Source organism: Haliaeetus albicilla, chromosome 22 (genome assembly GCF_947461875.1).
Source record: "Haliaeetus albicilla chromosome 22, bHalAlb1.1, whole genome shotgun sequence".
In the NCBI taxonomy this organism is placed as follows: Eukaryota; Metazoa; Chordata; class Aves; order Accipitriformes; family Accipitridae; genus Haliaeetus; species Haliaeetus albicilla.
The window spans coordinates 23357283-23378217 of NC_091504.1; the positions used below are offsets into that span (position 1 = coordinate 23357283).

Here is a 20935-nt window from a genome sequence, read left to right on the forward strand (position 1 = left end):
AGCATGGCATGGTGTGTGCAGGGAGGTGAGGGTGCTTGGGAGAGGGACTGATCCAGGGGAGCGAAAAGACAAGCTGCTGGTCACACAATTTTTTTTCCTCAGGTCTTGGGAGACCTCAGGACCTGGAGGCTGGTATGCCTCAAGGGTGCTGGGTTTTCTCCAGCTCTTGTCAAGCTCATCTAATAAAGAATACTCTCCATGTTTGACCTTGTTTGTATCTTCAGACTGTGACAGCTGCAGCAGTGATGTTAATGCTCATCTGCTAAGCTGCGATCACTCCGGGTCCGCTCTACCTGGACCATTGTCTCCCCTGCTGCTGCTGAAGGGACAAAAAACCATATTGCTTGGCTCCAAGGTTGCATCTCCCGAGGGAGAGCAGAAGGGTTGTGCAAATCTTCTTGGGTGTGATGCTGGGCAGAGTCACGTAACAAGTGGGTGCAAGACTGAGGGGTTGTAGACAAATCACTTTGCTTAACAGAGAGCTCGGTGGCTATTTCAGTGAGTGGTGGTGCTGGTGGTGGCTCTGCTAGTCTCTGGCATCGTGGATAACAGGGACTGTGCCATCCTGCACCCTACTTGGCATTCACCGCAGGGATGTTAATCCTGCTGGAGCCCGCAGGCTGCAGCCTGGCATCTGCAGGCTGAGCTCTGGCTGCCCTGAGGTTTTTGCTCCGCTCTTCTGTCTCAGGAGGCGTAGGTGTCGTGACTTGCCGGCGAACACCTTTGGGAAGGGAGCAGGCCCACACCCCCGGGCCCGAATCTCTGCTTTCAGCACTCGCCCTCTGCCTCTGGAGAGCCTTTGTTGGTGCCCAACACCCATGCAAAGCTTGGGAGTAGCCGGTGCCTGGATAAACCAAGCGCTGGAGGGGGGCCAGGGCTGCTTGCACAAGGGCAGGACAAGCTTACAAATGCTGACTCTCCGTGAAATACGGGGGCCGGTTTGCAAACGGCAGGGGGGGCAAGGTGGGTGATGCCCCTTTGCAAACTCCCCAAAAGCCTCAGGTCAGGGGGATGCCCTGGGATGGGGACAGGGCTGCAGGTCGGTGATGGAAATGGCAGGGGTGCAGGGAAAGGGCTGTCCTCGGGCAGGAGGGAACAGAGCAGGATGGGTGTTTTGGAAATTGGGATTTGCTTAAGCTGGCACTTGATGGCAATCCCAGTGTCCAGCACCCAACGCCTGAGGGCTTTGCTCTTGGTCTAAAGACAGCAGCACTGGTGGACACTGTCCTGCAGGATGGCAGCTCCTGAGGAGCACGTTCTCACCCCATGCTGCTATGATGGAGGGGGCCAAGCTGAGGGTCCGGACCGCAGCTCATGGACGGGGGCAGAAGGGATGCAGGATGCTGGACCACACTGGGGAAAAGCCACCCAGGGATGCTCGGAAGTCTTGCTTTGAGTCTCCCCTCCATGAGACCCGCGGAGGCTCTGGAGCCTCCTCTCTTCTCCCAAGCATCAGCAGCTGCCGTGGGTATGGAAGTGCCAATGCACCTCTCTCCTTATCTCCTCCACGGCTGCCGCGTGGGTGGCCGTGGCTCATGGGGGGGGAGCGGGGCGGGTGCCTCCCATCCCTCCCTCCTTTGAAAAACAATGCCTCTGGCTCCAAAATTTTCTTGCTTGGAGGTACGAGGGGAGCTGCAAGGAGCGTTCAGCCCGTGCCCCCCCAGGAGCAGGGAAGAAGTGGGGGGCCAGGGCAGAGCCCCGGGCTGGTTGGCAGCTGCTGCTGGGGGCTGGCGGCTGCGGTATGGGCAGGAGGAGCACTGAGGCAGCTGCCAAGGGTTCAGAGGCTCGCTTGCTAGGGCTTGTTCGTGGCATGTGCTCCTCAGCAGGGCTCAGGCTAAGACCCAGACCTTGGATCCCATTTCCTAGGAAAAATGCAGTGAAGGTCTTTTTTGTTTGTTTTTGTTTGGGTTTTTGGGTTTTTTTGTATGTTTGTTTTTTTTCACTGGTTGCTGGAGGTTTGGGGGTGGAGCCGCATGGGGGCTACTAAGGAAATGCTCAGAGGGGTAGAAAACTTTTGGCTGGACACTTGTGCCAAGGCACCTTGAACTGTAGTATATCAAGTCAAAGGCTACCTAATCTTTCATTTTAATAGTCCTAGGTGAGTTTCCCCTGCTCTGGGACTGGGGAGCTTTAATAAACAGGTTGCTTTTACAGTACAAGGTCAAAAGAGGTGGGTCCCTTGAGGAGCCTTTGTCCCAGGACACAGGTCACCCTCTGAAGGGAGGGCAGACTGTAATGGGACCTGCTGTGCAAAATGCTGATAGAAGTCTCTTAAATAACTAGAAGAAAACACGATAGATCACAAACGAGCCCTTCCTCTCTGGGCAGCGCTTCTGAGTTAATGAGTTGGCAAGCGTTTTGCCAGCTGATCTCATGGGCCACTGGGTTTTGCTCGACTAACCAGCCTCCTCCAATGATGCTTTCCAGCTTTTAATGAGATCGGAGGTTACCCCAACCTGGAAGAGGCCTATTTAAAAGCCGTGCCATCCAAGATTGTTCCCAACACTACCTGCCACCTGCCCAGAGCCGATGCAATGCACCTCTTCCGAGACCCAGTCTCTGGAGATCTGCCCTGGACCGGGATGACTTTCGGGCTGTCTATCATGGCCACGTGGTACTGGTGCACCGACCAGGTAAATGTAAACAAGAATCCCCCTGCCCCATGTAACATGGTGTTGCCTGAAGTCCAGGCACACTCTACTACTGCTCTCGCCCTGGAAGTCCACCTGCATCAGCACCTAGTGGTCCTTCTGGCTGGTGGTCTCAGGGGGCTTCTTTTTGGAGTCAATAGAAGCACCCGGGGCTCCCGCAACCCTGTTCTTGAGGTGCTTGGACTGGGACAGTTTGGAGAGCGGGATGCCAAGGGGTGTCCTCATCTCCTCGGTTGTCTTCTGGCTTTCGGGCAAGGAGGTTAAGCGTTTGCTTGATGCTCTGGTGTTGCTTGGTGAAAGGTGGCCAGGCTGCGTGGGCTTGCTGGGGCTGAAGGCTTTGCTCTGCCAGTAGGGCTGGCTGCCTGCAATGGTCTTTTTGGGTTCGGCTCCATCCCCTCTGTATTTGGTGGCCCCAGAGGGTTTCTCTTGTGTTGGGGAGCAGGAGACCTCCTTGCCTTGTTCTCTGCCTGCGGGGTTCCTAGGTCGGTAGCGGTAGATGTGCGTCCCCTGTTTGTTAAAAAGCAGAGAAAGAGATGAGCTGCTGCTGTTTTAAGGATGCTGTCCCCCTGCAAGGACACACCTTCCCACACCTGTGCCATGGACTTGGTCCTCATGGACAAATCCCTCTGCCACTTGGTGTACTCCCTTGCCCAAATTCTTCTGAGACCGGCGGCAGCTCAAAACTGCCTCAAGTCTTAACTATTGCTGCTCCTCTGATTTCTTGCTCTGGCAACGCACTGTCCTGCACATCGCAGCAGCTCAGCAGCCCGGAGGCTGTCCTGAGCCAAGTCCCCGCTGCCTGGAGATCCAGGACCAAGGACGCCAGCGGCATCTCAACACCTTCTCTCCAGCAGCAGCCTGAACGCCCATCTTAATCATCTAAGCGCTCGTTTCAGGCCCAGAGAGCATTCAGTCATCCAGACCCAGCCTGTGGGATTAGGTGGCTACCGAGATTAGATGAAAGGATGGAAGGTTGGGAGAGGAGGTGGGATCAGGAGACAACAGTGAGCTGCAACACCACTGCGGGGGTGGCTCTGATTAGCTGGGTTGAGAGACACGTTTGGATCGGGTCTGAGCACCATTAATCTTAATTCTGGACTGAGTAAGGCCTTAACGCATGGCTGTGGTCACCAGATATTTATCTTCCTCTCCGGGCGTGTCTGCGCAGCAATCTGGAGGTGTGATTGCACCCTGTGCAGACGTTACCCGGGTGAGATTGGATCTAGCGAGCGCAGGTGCTGACGGCAGGATGAGCCGGGGCTGGGAGGCTGCAGAGCCGGCTGCACCGAACTGCCCTGCCTCTGCCGTGACCCCCGCCGTGCCGCTGGCACGACCATCTTCACCGTGCTGTTGGCATCAGCTCGGTGTTCAGTCATTTAGTCCCAATGTCCCAATGGTCTCTCTGGTCCTTGAGTAGACACCTCCCGCTTTGACCAGGAGGGCTGCATTAAAGCAGTTTAGCTTAGGTAATGATAGATTGATTTAACTAGATTGCTTAAAATCAGTGTTAGGGTCTGAGATGTCTTTGGGTGAGAAGGACTAAGGGTGATTTAGCTCCTCTCCCTGCGAGGTCATCACGTGCCTGATGTGGTGCACATGGTGCCTGAGCTGGGTGGTGGGTCCTGAGGGTCCTGACATGCTCTGGCTCTCGGGCAGAAGTTAAACCACGGCTTCCCCGAGCATCCCACCCCAGGAACCGGCACCAGTGGCATGAGCCAGTGCTTGCTCAGGAGTGGCTGAATCCTGGTGGGTACCGAGCACTTCTCTGTAAGTCTTCTGGGAGAGTCTGAGCTCTTTTAAAGTCAGCATTTCCTATGGAGTTGCCTGTTTAAGAGAGCTTGCCTCAAAGCCCAAGGGCTGGCTGTATCATGGATGGACATGGCTTGGCCAGAGTTTTGAGGTGTGATGGTTTGAGCAGTGTGGGTGGTGGAGTTGTGGTAGGAAGAGGCTGGACTCAGTGTCCATTTCATTGTGGGCACTTTTTGGGGAGGAGGTGGAAAAGAAGGAGCGAGAGGGAAGAGGATGGTGGTGGGGAATGGTTAATACTGGCAGGAGGATGTGCTGCTGTGGTCGCACTGGGCTTTTGTGGTGCTATGGCGTAACACCGACCCGTTGCTGGTCTGGAGAGAAACCCAGCCCGTGGGTTGGGTACACATCTTCACTGCATTTGGGCCTGATGCCCAGTGGCTCCAGCATTTGGAGATGCTTGGGATGCAGTTTGGCAAGGAGGAGGCTGATGTGGAATAGGAGGCATTGGTGGCTGCTCAGCTGTCCTGCCTGGCTCTCCCACAGGTCATCGTTCAGCGGTCGCTCTCTGCTAAGAGCCTGAGTCACGCCAAGGCCGGCTCCATCTTGGCCAGCTACCTGAAGATGTTACCCTTGTTCGTTATCATCATGCCGGGGATGATCAGCAGGGTCCTGTACCCAGGTAAGGGCCTCGCCATGTCAGTGCAGAGCTGGCAGGGTGGGTATTTTGCCTGTCACTGAGTGATGAATGGGAGACGGGCTTATCTGGAAACCCCTGCTCTGCACAGACCTGGGGGCTCTGCAGGAGGGAGAGGGTCAGGAGAGGACCTGAGTGTGCCCGGTGCACTCCTTGTACCTGCCGTGCATCAGCCAACGCTACTGTACTCTATTAACCGTGCAGCCGGGTGTGAACAGGGTTGCATGAATTTAGGCAAGGCAATGCTCCAGGGATAACTTGGCTGCTGTGTTCTCAATGTGACGGAAAACATGATGTTTGCCCCAAGTGAGTCTCCGCCTGCGTTTTGGGCTACACTCAGCTATGGGCCAACACATAAGAAATGTGGACCCGGAATAAAAATATTTGGTGGGTGTTGATGGCGATTCTTGTTGGATTTGAGGTTTCTAGAGAGTTAATCGAGGACTGCTTTGGTTTATTATTTTTACGCATGGGAGAAATTATTCTCTGCACATTTCCATCAGCTGAGCGCTGGCTTTCCTAACCCTGGTGGTGTGTTAATTATCTGCCTTTCATCAAAGGGCCGGAACAAGTTATTGCAGGAACACTAACGTACCCGGCCACTCTGAGCAAGGTGGCACCCGGGACCTGGGTCACGGAGCATCAAAGGGCTTGGTGCTCCTTGCCCTGCTTGGCTCTGCAGGGTGCAAGGGGATAGTTGATGTGTGAGGTTAAAACCCTGCTCTGAGCTCTGTGCCACTGGCTGGGAAGGGAGAAGCAAGTGGACTCTGGGCTAGTAAATTTAATTCCCTGTAAATACAGATTAGATGCTTGGCTGGGATAACCTCAGGTGGCTTCAGTGATTTTAGCTGCTGATTTAGCACTGGGGGTTTGAATGCCTCAAAAACAGGGGGTTGGGAGCCTTGAGGAACCAAAATGTTTTGTAGTGGTGCAAGAGGCTGCAGCGCCTGGCTGGAAATAGGAGATTGACCCTGTGATCCCCCTGCCTGGATGGGGTGATGCTCCTGTCGTGGTGGGGATGCTGGTGTGCACCCCATGTTCCAGCAGCGGGGATGCTGGTGTGCACCCTGTGGTCTTGCAGCAGGGTGCTGTCATGCGTCCTGGTGTGGTGACAAGGTCTGGCATCACTCGTGGATCAGCCACGAAGCTGCTGACTGCAATGCTCGCCCACAGAGGTTGCTGTCCCTGTTTCTCTGCTGTCTTGCTCTGCCTAATTATGTGTCCGAATGCTTTTACTTTGATGCTAATCACCTTTGCAAGGAGCTAGAAAACAAGCCTGAGAAGGACACGCCTGCACGCACAGTCTGTCCCTGGCTGGGCACGATGCCACTGCTGATGGGCTGTGAGACGGAGTCCGTACAGCTCCGTACGGCTGTGCCTGGAGCTGCTGGGCTCTGTCCCACAGCCTGATGCCATGGGATAACCTTTAATTCCTGAAAACCTCCCCTTTACGAGCCGTTCCTATTGCACTCTCAGACACCAAGAGCTGTGGCATGGCCACCACCTCCCTGACCAAGAGCACCTCTTGGGTGACTCCTACCATCGCCGCGTGTAGGGCGTTATTCTCCCCTATGGGAAGTCTGATCTCAGCATCTAGGACGCGACACCAAAGCTAGGGATGACACCACGCCTTGGCTGAGCTGGCTGGGTCACCTCCAGGTTTGCAACCTTTGTAGGGTGGAGAAAAATAGGGAAGGTTATAGTAAAAAGTCCTACCTGCGTGGCGCTGCTGGGGTAGGAGCTGTTGCCATCCAGGATAGTGCGGGGCAGCACGCATCTAATCTCCACGGCGTTGCTCCTTCTCTTCATCATGTCCTCCACACGGACATGCTTGAGGGATGGGAGGCTCCCCAGGGGGCTGAGGAAGGTTCCCCGGCTGATGTGAGGGTCACTGAGCTTCCTCTGCATGGGAAGGATCTCCCCATTGTGGGTGACGTCCGAGTTGGTTCGCCGGAGCGGCCCGTAGCGATCCCTCACCTCCAAGTACTCGTCTGAGATGGAGGAGGCGTTGGAGCGGCGGTAGCTGTGGTCAGCAGAGCTGCTGGAGTAGCTCTCCTGGTCACTGAGAGTGATGTACTCCTCTTCCTCCTCCTCCTCCTCTTCTCCCAGCCCATTGTGGGCACAGGGAGGCCCTTTGTCCTCCTGTGGTCCTGCCACCAGCCGGTCTGGCTGGAGATGGCAGGTCTCCATTGAAGCTCTGTTGGGGTTCTCCTCCGGTTCCTGCTTTACACCCACGTGGTCGGCCAGCAGTGGCTGTGTGTCACCCTCCGGGGCAGTGCCGCTGTCGCAGGGTGTAATGACTTTGGTCATCAGGACGCCAACAGGGATGGTCCTTGGCTTTGGAACCGGGGGCTTGACGTCCTCCAGTGTCTCCTCCGGTGGCTTCAAGCGGTGGCCCAATGGTGAAGCAGCAAACGTTCCTGCTTGCTTCGTTGTCCAGCTAGCACCTTCGATGGGGCTGGTAGCAGGGGCTGCAGGAGCTTCCATGGGGGTCTGTGGGGTCTGTCTTTGGCAAGGGGACACCAGAAGTGGCTCTCTGTCTGAGTTTTTCTTGGCCTCCATCTCCCTGGTCTTCAGCATCTGCCGGTGCTGGGCGCTGGCCTGGGAGACGTCGCAGACTTTGATGCGGTTCATCTGCGAGAGCTTCACGTTCTTTATCTTGGGGTCAATAATGTTGATGTAGCCCAAGACTTCGCTCCCAGGCTCGGGGTCAGGCTCGACCCAAGTGGGCAGATAGTCAAACATGTTGGCTTTCTCCAGATTCAGGAGGCCGGGGTGGATGAGCAGGGAGAGGTCCGCCACATCGCCGTGCCTGTCACCCGCCTGGCCCTCGGGCAGGGCTTTGCCTTTGTTGTCTGTCTTCTGGTTTTTGTCCTGGTTCTCGGATGAAGTCTTGCTGATCTGGTCAGCACTCTTGGCCTTCACCAGGGCGTATTTAGGGTTTATCAGCTTCTTCACCACAGCGTTGGCGGGGGTCACCGGCACGACAGAGGGCAGTGTTACGGGCTCGGGTTCAGGCTCTTCACCCATGGAGATGGACTTGAGGCTCACCCCCTTGGACATGAGATAGAGCTCCTGGAACTGCTTGTCGAACGCCTCCACCACTTGGCCCGAGAGGACCGTGATGACGTTTCGGTCTGTCCTTGCAGCAGACCAGGTGAAGCTGGAACAGAAACACAGTGGAAATTCTCTGAGCACTCGCTGGTAAATAACACGCCTCTCCCAAACCCTGGCTTTCCCTGGGGGATTGATGGTGCTAGCAGGGACATGATCTCACTGTAAACATTAATAATAATGAGATGGAAGAAATAGCTCTCATCCCAAATTAGAATGAAGGATTGAAGTCTTGAGCACACTGGAACTTGAAGTAAAAATAAAAGACATTTGCTGTGGGCCAGTTAGTTTTTCCCTTTAGTGTTGGCTACTTTGCCTTTCTCAGTTTGGGTTAGTTAAGAAAAGCGACTCATAAATGAATGTGGTTTTTGTTGTGGCCAGAAAGTAGGAAAGGTTTCAGTTCCATGTTTATGAAACTTGTCTTTTAGAGCTGAAAAGCTTACTGAGACTGATCTATTTGTACCAAACTAAGTTTTCACTTGGACAAATTGGAGAATACTTTGGGTAGGAAATGTTTAACTGGAAAAGCTGAGGTCAACATGAGATCTAGGGCTGGCTGCGGTTTGGTGCTTTTGTCCTTCCTTGTGCTCGTCACATCCATTGGCAGAAGCACTTGTGTCCCACCACCTCCGGGAAGGAGGGGTGTCCTAGACCTGGCTGTGGGTGGTGAGGACCTCTTAGGTCCCACTCCAAATCTCAGGCTGGCCTTGCAAATTCATCTCCCAGTTTAGGAGGAGGGGAGCAAGTCTGGGATGGGGTCCTGGGGCCATGCTGCGCCAGGGACCAGGACTTGGACCACGTGGGTCCACATCGGTCCTTTGACCAACACCTCCATGGAGAGGGCAAGAGGAGACACCGCTGATTACCTGTAGGATCCACACATGGCCCGGTCCCCATCCACGAACATGAACTTCTGGGCCAAAGCCCCTTTGAACTTGGTGGCCGAGCGTGTGAAAAACTCTGTCCCCCCCGTGCTCCGGACTCGCAGGTTCTGCAAAGCAAAGGCAGAGGCATGAGAGGGAGCAGAAGCAAAGGGCTGGTCTTCAGAGCATTGTTCACCCCTCCATTGATGCCCCTGTGGATGCTCCATGGCCCCTCCGAGGACTGGGAAACACTCTTCATGGCCAGCTTAGAGGTGACCACAGCGATGGGAAGATAAAATAACTTGCCCGAGGCCACGCAGCAAACAACCGACTCAAGAATTTCTTGCTTTGCCCGTGTGTTGGACAGTGTTTTCTACCTCTTGAACTCGATGCTGCCTGCATCTGTGGGTGAGCAGTGTGGGACAGTGCTACCAAATGCTTTCCATCTCCTGCGATCTATGCAAATGCCACCAGGGGAGAGGTGATTTTTCACCTCCACTGCAGCGGGAGATGTACGAGGGGTTTTAGGGAGAGGTGGTGACCCTAGGACACCGCACGCGGACCCGATGGCAGTGGGCTTGTCCTCCACCAGGCTCCCCCCTTGCTATGCTCCTAAATCTGAGCATCTAGCCCGGTTTTTAGGGGTAGGTGGGGAAAAGAAAAGATGGTGGGGCAACATCTTTTCACCCCCAGGAAACGAAACTTGGAGACGTGGGCCAAAAAGGACATGCAGGTCCTTGCGGAGGTGGCTGGGGAGCGGGGTGTCCTCCCCCCAGGGAGCCTGGGCACAGAGGGGCAGCCCTGGCTCTGAGAAAATGGTTTTTAACTTCAGTCTGACTCGTGTCTCCGTGTATCTCTGTGGAGAGCACCAGCATATTTTTGCAGCTGAGCAGATAGCATCTTTCACTGTAAATGGTCTCCCTTGGGTGGGGAGAAAATATTTTCTTATGAAAGCACCTGCATTCCTCCTGTTCCTGCTGGGATGTTGGTAATGCCATTGCTAAAGGCACTGTGTCATCACTAGGTCATGCCCTCCTTGGTTGTTTTTTGTGGTGTTTTTTTTTTGTTTTTTTTTTTTTTTTTAAAAAAAAAAGCACCAAAAGTCTTTGTCTTCCCCACCTCCAGCCTTCCTTATCTGCTTCCCTGGGCTCTGCTCTCTCCCTGTAGACCATGACCTGGCACAGCCCTAAGCCCAGGTACAAGCCGAACTTGGGTACCCCTGGTCTGCTCCCTTGTGCCTGGCAGGAGGGGCGGTGATTCAACACTGGTTTTAGCATGATGCAAAAGTAAAGACTTTCCTGACTGGATTTCCAGGGAAGTTTTACACACTGAGTGGAGAAGTTTGGGGTTGGTTTTTTTTTTTTTTGGTGCATTTGATTTTTTTTCTAGCGCTCACATTTTTCCCTGGTGTGGCTGGAGGGAAACTGATGCTGAGCACCCCAGTGTCCGGGGTGGGGTGTGGGGGTGCTGGGGGCTGGCTGGCAAGCAGGTTGGAGTGGCAATTCCCACACCTGTCCTATGTTATCCCTACACACGGGGCTGCTGAGAGAGCGGTATTGCCTGGATTGCACAGTAGCCGGCTGCTGGGTAACACTTGCACCCAAGGCTGAGCCCTCTGCCCATCACCAGCCTGGGCATCCTGGGCTCGCAGGTCTCCCAGGGCATCAATCTCTCCCGCTCAGAGCCAAACTTTTGCACAAAGGCACAAAGCAGCCGTGGGTTTTTCTCAGGTAACACCCAGGGGAACAAAGCTCCCCAGAAGCCAGGTGCCAGTTTACCTTTCCCTTCCTCCTCGCTCCCGGCGTATCGCTGCTGTTAAGTAAGATCTGTTTATTTAATCTCTCCCAAGACGAGCGCGCAGCGAGCGAGCGCCCAGCGCGATGGCCGGCTGCCGAGCCTGGGACGGGGTGAATCACTCCCCAAGCACTCGCCGTTGCTCAACGAAGCGACCGCCTTGCCCAAGCCAGCTTGCTAATTGTGAAGCGCAGAAGGCACCCAGATAACGATGTATGTTTTGTTAGCATCTCCTGGCTTACGAAGCAGCTTCCAGACACTGCCCTAGTTTCCTCACAGCCTCCTGCCCTGCTGCATCCCATGCCAGCAAATTGGCTGTAATATGTGGCAAATCCCAACTTCTAGACATTTGCCGAGCTCTGCAGATGTTCTCCTGCTTTTCCAGTCCTGCCACCGGGCTGCTAATACATTAAAACACCAGCGTGCGTCACCTCTGGCTTTTCTGGTCTCGGAGCAGCAGCAATCTGCAGGATACCAGACTCTCCAGGGAGTTTGGATGCGGGTAAAGCTCAGCTGAGTCTGCTTTAATTGTTGTGAGCAGCAATTAAGCAGGGCCGGCAGGCTCAGCGGCTGGGGAAGGCATGAGGCTCGGCCAGCTAGTGCTTTTGGCTTCCCGGGCTGGGGGTCCCCGAGTTCCCCCCACTCCCTGTATCCCAGTCCCGCTCCATCCTGGCGTGAAGGTGTCGTGGCTCCTACGTGATCCTGCCCAGCTGGGGAGGGGGTTCGCCCTCACCGTAAGCAAATTTGGCGAGCTTGCCCAGGCATGGGCCTTCCCGCCAGCCATTTGGCAGCCAGCGCGCGGGGCTGGGTGACGTCAGGTGCAGAAAAATCGCTTTTCTGCCAAGCAACAGGCGAGGCCGAGCCGCTCGCAGCCGGCGGGTGAAGAACAGCCAGGAGAGGGGTGTCTGCAAGCCCCGAAGTGAAACCGCTGGGCTGCTCCGGCGTGTTTGCATCTGATGTTGGCGATGGGAAACGTTGTGCCCAGCCAAGAGCCTGGGACTCTGTCCTGTGGCTGGAGCGAGGGTCCCCGCTCCCGCTGCTGCTGAGGCTGCTATAACTCCCTGCCCTCTCCTCTGCCCCTTCGTCTTCCTCTGCTTTTTGCACAAACACCGTGCCAGGTGATTTTCTCTGTACCCCCTGCACGCACAGGGATGTGTGAAGGCTTTGGGGCACTTTGGGCTGGGGACCGAATCCCCCTGTTGCCAGGCATCGCCCGTGCTGCTTTATTCTTCCCTTTTTTTCAAACAGGATTCGTGCGCAGGAGCGATGTCACGTGCAGCCGCCAGCACCTCCGGGGCCGGCTGAACACGGCGTGTGCGGGCAAATCGGTGCCACTGGTGTGCTGCCCGGTGCGGGTGAGAGTGGTGAGGGCATCCTTGGCAGCTGCCAGGGCCGCCGCAGGCAGCGGGGGTGCCTCCCTGCTTCGCTCCCAGCTCCGTGCTGGGGCGGAGGCTCCAGAAAAGGGGAAAATCGAGTTTTTTAATTCCAGCCTTTGACTTGAGGGAAAGCCCGAAAGCAAAGAGAACCGGCCGGCAGCTGCTCCTGCCGGTCCTGCCCCTGGGGCAGGAGCAGGCATGGGGCTGGTGACAGCGCGGATCCGGCCCCGGCAGGGCGTCTGCCTCTCGCGCCTTCTCTCTTGCCGGCTTGTTCACCAGGACAAACTGAGCACGTAGGTTTGCCCCGGGCTTTACGGTGCCCTGCTCGAGTCATGCCCACCCTTGTGGGGCTGCAGCTCCCTGAACACCCCACTGCCCCAAAGCCAGCATCGGCTGGGTACCAGCAGCCCCCCGGGCTTTCTGCATCTAGCTTTGCTGGGTGGAAATCCACGTCCCCATCTCTCATCCATTCCCCTCCATCCTGCTGCTCCTGGATTTGGGCATCACCTTCAGATTTGGCTACAGGACACATGGACTAAACCCAGCTAGCACTGCCCAAAGTTTGGGGGTTATGATCCCCCCCAAGACAGGAGGGAGCAGGGCTGATAACTCTGATTATCTCCCTGCATCGGAGGAGGTTACCCAGCCCCAGCCCTTTCGGGCCATCCTTACCTTCAAGTGTCCGGCGTGCATCTGCGCTCGCTCGCACATCTGAAGGAAGTGCTTCACGTTGGTCTCATCCAAAATGATGTAGACTCCCACTTTCCTCTTGAAGCCTGCATCCAGGAGGTCCTTGAAGATGTCTACGTCGGTGAACATGTCCATGACCACTGCGATGACCTGGAGAGGGGAGAAGAGAGAAGAGTCTGGGTAGCATGGCTGTGTGACAGCCCCAAGATATAGCCAGTGATTGTTTTGTGAGAGCCAAAGCAACGTGCTCTCTCTCTAGGAGGTTGGGATTTGGTGTGGGGGGAGCCCAGGCTCCCCCCTTGGCTCCAGCCAGCCTGAGGGTGGAAAGGAGGAATCCCCAGTCCCATTCCTCTGCTGTCACTATGGGAGGTTTGGTCTCCAGTGGTGGCCTGTAGCATAATATGCTTGTGAAAAATTGATTTCTGAGGGTGTATCTAACTTTATTGCCTTTCACAAGCTCCACAAGTTTCAGAGTCCAGTTTTGGGTTGAGAAGTTTGGTGTTCCTTTGCTATCGGCACTGCCTGTGGCCCCATTGTGGGGAGCACCAGAAACCTGCAAAGCAATAACATGTCGCTCTGTCCGAGGGCACGTTGCATGGGGTGGTTGCTGTCTCTGGGGTTATCATGCATGCCTGTGCTGATAGAAACCATATAAAAAATAGCTAAAAGTGACTCTAAGCTTGGTAGAAAGTATCTGGATACTCCTGAGGTGTATTCAGGGGCTGAAATAACTTTTAATACCTTTTAAAAAACAGGTCTGGGTGCAAGCTGACGAGGTTGCTTAAAAGCAGCCAGGAGTTTGCAGCTCCCAGTGCCTGCAACCGGCTGCTGTTCCAAGCCCAGGCTGCTGCTGGCAGCGATGGGGTTGGGTTCAAGGTTAGCTCTCTGCTGTGAGGCCAGAGCACCAGGGGCAGGCGGTTGTTCTGTTATCAGGGCTGCTGACGTCCCTTTTGGTCTCGCTGCCCAGCCCTTGCGTGGCTGGGAGCCTGCTGGGTGCTCGGGGTGTTGCTCCTGCTGCGCAGCATCCCTCCTTTCTCCCAGGCTGTACGAAAGCGGAGCGGAGCCGGGACAATGGTGCCAGCACCCTGTGCAGTGACAGTACGGTTTGGCGACAGTAAGGTTTGGCACATGGCAACGTCACCGTTCTTTGCAAGCCGGAGCTGCCTTTTTTACCCAGGGTGTTTGCTGCTGGGGCAAGTCCCGTGTGTGATAGGAATACATATCTGCGCCGCGTCCAGCCGCGCTGGGATTTTTGCTGGGATGGCTGCCTTAAGCACCAAAGTTCACTCCACGCCTGTGGATTTTGCTTTCCTGGAGATTGCATTGCCCGTGATGCAGCAGTGGTTCCTACAGCCCAGCTGAGCCTCCTGATGCAATCCCTGGGGTAGCAAATGGGCAGCGCAGTCCCACAGCCGTGTCTGCCTCCCCTCATCCCGCACAGGGTGGCAACAGCCATGCAGGAAAGCGGCTTGTCATCTGGGCACCGGCATTGTCATCGTCCCATGCTTGGAAATCCATCGGTGCCCCCATCTCTGGGGCTGTTCCTGGAAGGTGCCCTGGGTCAGCAGGAGATGGGTGCTCTCAGCCCTTCGCCATTCCAGGAGGGCTCCGCTGGACACGGCGTGTGGCCGAGCTGGGGGGGACACCAGCATGGGAACGTGCACGCTGTGGGGTGACACAGGGAGACCCTGGGATCCTCCTCCCGCAGGAGGGAAGGGATCAGGGTGGTGCTGGGAGCTTGCACACTCAGGCACGTCCAGTCTGGGGCTCTCAAAGCACCAAGCTGCCTTTTAATTAGTTTTGTGTCACAGGAGGTGGAGATGTCTAATTAGGAAGAGGATCGTGCATTATGACACTGCTGGCTCTTCCCTTCCTTTTCTGCAGGCGATGGGGTGAGGAGCGAAGCTGCGTGGGGAGTCCCAGCCCGCACTGTCTCTGATGCTGCCCCGACCTCCCTAAGCCCAGCCACACACAAGCATTTTGGGAGGTGCCAGTAAGCTGAGCGAGAGGCGACTTTACAGCTCTGCCACTCGATTTTAACTGAATTCCCTTTTATCCTCACCCCACAGCCTCTCAACAGGTTTTGCCATGAAAGGATAAATCCTCACTCCCTTGTGCACCTGCTCGTGTGTTTTGCACGTCCTCCTTGTCCTGGTGGGGAAACTGAGGCAGAAAACGAGGTGACCGCTTTGCATAGGTTGCCCAGTGAGGGCTGCGCTTGTCTTGCCAATGATGTAAAGTGGGACAGGTTCAAAGCTACTCTTAAAGCTTAGGGCTTGGCTTTTCCATTTACAGCAAGTAATCGGGGAGGAGCTGTGCTGTCTGCTGCGAGTCCTGGGTGAGGGGCACCTGAGCTGGGATGGCGTCTCCCCGGGTCGAGGAGGTGGGTTTGGTGGCAGATGCTTTTCTCCCATCTCTGACACCGATGCTCCCTGCAGCCATGGTCATGTCACTTTGCCTGTGTGCTGCATTTTCTTCGGGGGAAGTTGAGGGCTTATAAACTGGGGATGAGAATAGTATTGGCCTTCATTTTGGGATGAAAAGGGTATTTTCCCACTGTGGTCCTGGGATTCCCAAGGCCTTGGCTCGCGGCTATGACTCTGAAGATGGGAAGGTGCTTTGCAGGGACGTGGGCAGGGCACGGTGACGTCCCCCATCCCAAACACTGCTTGCGTGGGGATGGCGAGCAGGCAGTGCACTGCAGGCAGTTGCCCAGGGTGGCTGGCTCAGGTAGTAGTGAGGCAGCCCAGGTCTCACCCACTTGCCCACATTTTCAACCCGATTCCTCCTGCTCGGCTGGTGCATCCTGTCGCTGCTCAGCGCTTCTGCTTCCCTCCCTGCCGCGTCTTGCCTGCAGGACAGGCTTGGCCTCGGTTTGTCACCGGTATCTCATGCCAGCATACCAACATGCTGCCCTGGCACAAAATGGGCCAGGAGAGTGAGAATGGCGCTGGCAGTGCTCCCAATGTGGTGACTGTCCAGGGACCACAGGGGCAAAGTCTGCTGCTGGGCTGCCCACACTCAAACCTCGGCTGGGACCGGTTAGGTCTATGCCAAACCCAGGTACCGGGTTTAATCTGCAAAGAATGGAGGTCTGTCTGCTCCAGAGAAGTGAAATCCTGTGTGGTATTTGCTTCCCAGCCCAAGGAATAGGAGTGTCTGGAGCAAACCGTGCCATCCTGCCACAGGGAGCGAGTTGGCACCCTTGTCCCCATCACCTCTACCAGGGCAGCGCTCAGTGCCCTGCATGCTCCGTGCTGGGAAGGTCCCTGGCAGCAGGAGAGCCGCACTTCTTCCCAAAGCCCCTTTGCCGCTGCGTCATCCCAGGAAGCTTTGCCATCCCTTTGCCATTCATCTGGAGGGTGTGGAGAAGAGCAGCCCCAAATCTACAGCCAGATGCTCCCAGCGCCCAAGTGGGTGACGGTTTTCTTCCCAGTGTCCCAGAGCTGCCAAGATCCATTGGATGCAGCAGATGTACAGGTGCTGGGTCCCAACACCCCGAGGAGTGGTGAGCATGGCATCCCCTTGGACACTGGGCAAATGATGTTGGAATTCTTCTGAACAGCTTTGATGAGCGCACAAACTGCAGGATCATGTTTTATAGAGGAAATTACAGCTCTTTATTAGCTCACTCTGAATCATCAGATAATGACTTTTGGGGCATACCACGTGGGCATTTAATAAATTAGGCAGGCACCAAGGCACAATTAGAGGAAGCGTGTTGGGATGAGGGAGAAGTGGGACAAGTAACATTAATAATTGCTCTCCCCTGTCGACCCTTTCATCCAGGAATGGCAGAAGGTTTTGTAAACAGTAATTAATAGGGCCTCCCAACCTTTGCTGGAAGTTGCTCAGGGTAATTCTATCACCACAACCCCAACCTGGAACCTCAAGTGCAGAGAGGAGCTCAGACTCACTGCTGTCTCTGGTGGTTTTTGGCCAAGGTCAGTGTTTTCAGCCTGCTGTAGTTTCTGGTCAGATAGAGCTAAAATCTAGGGAAGAAGAGAGGAGGGAGATCTTCCTCCCTACCCATCCTGTGAGCTTTGCAGCCTGTGGGGATCCACATCGAGGGAGAGATGGCCGTGCCACAGCTGGACCTGGTGAAGGTCTCCAGGGTGAAATCCAGTGGTGCACGATGTCGCTGACCACCTCCATTTGTTGCCACAAAGATGGGGATTTACTGGGAGAGCAGGGACGTGGCGACAGGATCCTGCATCTCTTCTCTCCTCTTTATTCCCAGAAAGAGGAGGGGATCATTTGCATCCCCTGCTCCGGCTCGCCTGCATTTGCCTCTCTGCAAAGCAGAGGCTCTGAACTCAGCAGCGTTTGGCCTCGTTCCTGCAAGCAAATAGGTTCATCTGCACCATCAAAGGGGCCTCACATCTCAGCTCTTGGCTTCTTCGCCCCAGCTCTGAGCCGCCGTGAGCCTCCCCAGTGTCAGCAGTGCTCACGTGGGCTCTGAACTTTCCTCAGCCAGGCTGTCTGTCAGGTGAACTTTGCTCTTCTGGCCATGAGACAGCGACCTGCGTGGAGGTGTTTGGTGTTCGGCATCTGAGAGCGTTTCAGACCGAGTGTCTCTGACAGCGGCGGGAGCATGGTTCATCCTCTGGGATGCAGTACTGAAGCTCTCCCAAGCCTGTGCTCCTTCGCAGGTGGATGAAGAGCACTGCCGCTGCCCGGTGGGCTGGGACAATTCGGCAGGGATCTCCACAGGGTGGCCCAAGGGACACCGCAGGAAGGACAGGGCACGTGGCCAGCCTACGTGACATCTGATGGGGTGGCAGCCGGACCATCCCTCTGTCCGCTCTCGGCTTCCTCAGCCAAACCCTTTCACCTCCGAGCTGCTGTGAAGACCTTAAGCCTTGGCTGAAATCTCCGGGTGCAGAGGAGGGTGGTCTAGCCCAGCGTCCCCACGCTTAGGAGCGCCCACGCCAGCGGTCATCTGGGTCCAGCTGCAGTAACTGCGATCCTCGTATACAGGGTGGGAGACCTCTGGAAGAACCCCACTTGTCAGACCCCATAACTCCTGCCATCCCCAGACCCTGAAGACTGCAGGTTTGAAGCACGCACCCATCTCTACTTTTCCTGGGGTGCCATAAGCTCCAAGCAGGCTCCTGCATGTCACCAGTGGTGTCACCCACATCTCATCCCACTGGTGGGGACCACCTGGACAAAGAGGCAGAGCCCAGCCTTGCTCATGGGGGGCATCAAGGTACCGGTGACAAGCACGGCAGCGTTGACCGTGGCCATGTCCCTGTGGCTTGGAGAGGCTCCAAGGAGAGGTGGGGATGGTGCAGGCAGGAGGGCCTGGCAGCTGCCTGACTCAACCGCCTGGCTCTGCTGAGCCAGAGGAGGGTGGTAGGATGACTCAGGAGATGCCGTTTATGTGGGGGCAGGCGGGAAGCGGTGAGTAAGCTAAGCCAGGCAGGAGCTCCAAGCCCGGGTCAGATGCAGCTGGAAAGACCCGAAGATGAGGCATTACTTGTAGCGGGGGAGTTCTCCCATCCTCCATCCCATGGGACTTCAACCCTCTCTTCCCTTTGTCCTCACTGCAAAGTCCTTTGGTGGGGAAAATGTCACAGGTAAGGACAGGTCACCTCAACTTTTGCTGCTGGGGAAAGTCCTGCCCCAGCACCCCAAGGTGACAATGGCCAGAGGTGGCTCCTGTCCACAGCGGAGCATCCCTGATCCCCTGCATCAGCTGTCCCTGTGAACCGGCTGCCTCGGATGCATCAGGAAATCGGTTTTCCTGCCTGAGCCGGGGCTTTTCGTGCTCAGACCCCCGGCCCCCTGGTCCTGGAGAAGCTCTGACGGCTGCGTGCCACCAGGCTTCCCTCTCTCCTGCCAGGATCTGTGAACCCCAGCACCGTCCCTGGCCCCAGCACGGGGGTCTCTGGAGCTGGGTGGACCCGACACATCCTAGCCTGTCTCCCCCTGCTCCATAGCCACCCTGGCAGGGTCTCCCCATTTTCCTGCTGGAGCATCCCCAGGGTTGGGATGTTCCTTGGAGCTGGATTTCTCAAGGGAGCGGATGCACAGAGCTCGAAGGGCTTCAAAGCACTGCAAAACTAGCAGGTACTGACCTCTTCCACACTTCCCAGCGGGGACTTGGTCACTGGGCAATACCACCAACTTCTGCCCACCACCGCTGGCCTTCAACGCATGCCATCATCTCCCTCCTTCCCTGGTCCTCCTGCCCGTGACACCAGCCTGACACCATCGCTCATGCACCCCAACTCCCTGCTCCTTGGTTTGATGCCACAGGGAGGACAAGCTTCAACCCAAATCCCCTCGGCATCTCCCCAGCCTTCTCCTGCACACCAGCTCATTGTTTTCCTCTTAAAGCCAGGATAAGGCCAGCTGGGAGCACCGCAGCAATCTCGGGCCAAACTTGACCCTCGTATATGTCAGTGCCAGACCGGCGGCTTTGGCTGCTTTGCCGCAGGGCTGAGTTTGGCTCCTCTGGTTCCTGCGTGTTGCCACATGCAGTCACACAGGGCTCTGGGAATAATGATCGTGGGTGCCTGGGACCATGGGCTCGCAGCTGGGAAGCAGCTTAACCCATTTTTCTCCCCGGTGGTTTTACCTGCAGCCCTGTAGGGACCCTGGGATTAATGATGCTGTCGTACGGATGACGGGAAGGGTCGCATTGCTCCCAAGGAGTGCTGGACCAGGCTAAGAGCATCTTCTGATCAGCGAAATCTGATCCCCAAATATTGATTACACTGACTGAACATGGAAAAACCCCAAACACTTGACCCCGCTGCCTTTGCTTGGGCAGACCTCCCTGCAGGACAGGGATTGCCTGGCTGAGCAGGACTTTCGGATCTGTCCTCGGCGGAACAGCCTGGGGCAAATCCTGCCCCGTCCCCGCGGCACACCTCACCTTCTGAGCCTGGCAGATCATCTTCCGCACCACCTCCTTGATGTGCGCTTGCCCTTCGATGGGTGGCTGCATGTAGACGGTGGCACGGGTGACCCCGCGGTAGGCGATGGTCTCGGGCCAGCCGAGGTCCAGCTGGGGGATGGAGCGGTCCGACCTCTGGGGCCAGTACTCCAGGGAGGGGGCCACGTCTTGATCATCCCCTTGGCTGTTGCGATCGCCTTCGCTCTCCCCCGCGCTGCTGCCGTGGCGTGGGATGTACTCGGAGCCGGGGTCGTATGTCTCCAGCGTGTCCAGGATCTTCTTTAGCTCCAGCTCGGAGAGGAAGTCCCTGATGTTCTCCTTCTTCAGGACCTCATAGAAGGCGTCGGGGCCGCGGGAGGCCAGTGCCTCCAGGGCCAGGCGTTGCTCCTCGCTGTAGAAGAACTCGGGCTTGGACTCGCTGGACCTCCAGTTTACATGGCTGTCGTCCAGGCACTGCACCTGGGAGAAAGCCATGGTGACCGCGCGCGCCGGTACGCTCTCCGAAGGGAGCTCTGTACCCCCAGTGAGCACCAGATATCAACAATAAATAAGGAATTAATTATTCCCCAGTCTTTACACAATTCGCTTTGCTTCGTCCTTCCTGGCTCAATGCACAGATGGGGAAACCTGCCGCTCCCTGCTCCGCCGGCTCCTGCCACGCTGGAGCTCTTCTGCACCGGGGAGGAGGATTGAGTTTCTCGCTTGCTCCTGGCTCCGTGCAGCGAGAGGGCTCCAGGCGAGGAAAACCTGGAGCTTCCCACAGCCGGGGCTGTGCGACGGGGCTGTGCACCACTGGGAAGGTCCTCTACCTCCGGCTCCACGCTGTTCTCATCCTCCGCTCTTTCAAGACAACGATAATACCGGATAAAATAAGAAGTGGAAAACAAATGAACAAAGAATTGGCTTAATAAAGGACGGAGAAAAGCAGGATTTCTCAGCCCAGATGCCGTCCGTTGTTATCGTTCCTGGAGAACTGGGTCAGCCGGTGGGTTTCACGGCAGCAACCGTCTCCGTCAGCCTCTTGTGCATCGCCCTGGCTGGCAGGTCGATTATTTCGGGCTCCTGCCAGCGCACAGTGCTGGGGCCGGACAGGTAAC

At 56.2% G+C, this 20935-nt stretch overlaps 2 protein-coding genes across 2 annotated transcripts in view; one reads left to right on the forward strand and one right to left on the reverse strand.

Annotated features, from left to right (window-relative positions):
* The window catches only part of SLC5A10 (solute carrier family 5 member 10), a 41696-nt gene that overhangs the window by 12193 nt on the left and 8568 nt on the right, over positions 1 to 20935 (forward strand). Inside the window, exons 8-9 of the mRNA XM_069810444.1 lie at positions 2428 to 2633; positions 4944 to 5079. Of these exons, the coding sequence (XP_069666545.1) occupies positions 2428 to 2633; positions 4944 to 5079 (342 nt within the window). The remainder of the gene's footprint in view (positions 1 to 2427; positions 2634 to 4943; positions 5080 to 20935) is intronic.
* Positions 1915 to 20906, reverse strand: FAM83G (family with sequence similarity 83 member G). The gene is made up of 5 exons (XM_069810442.1): positions 19818 to 20906; positions 12914 to 13081; positions 9075 to 9199; positions 6811 to 8257; positions 1915 to 3158 (listed from the first exon to the last, which is right to left on the reverse strand). Exons 1-5 carry the CDS (start codon positions 20310 to 20312, stop codon positions 2739 to 2741), a joined length of 2655 nt encoding a protein of 884 aa, XP_069666543.1. The 5' UTR covers positions 20313 to 20906; the 3' UTR covers positions 1915 to 2738.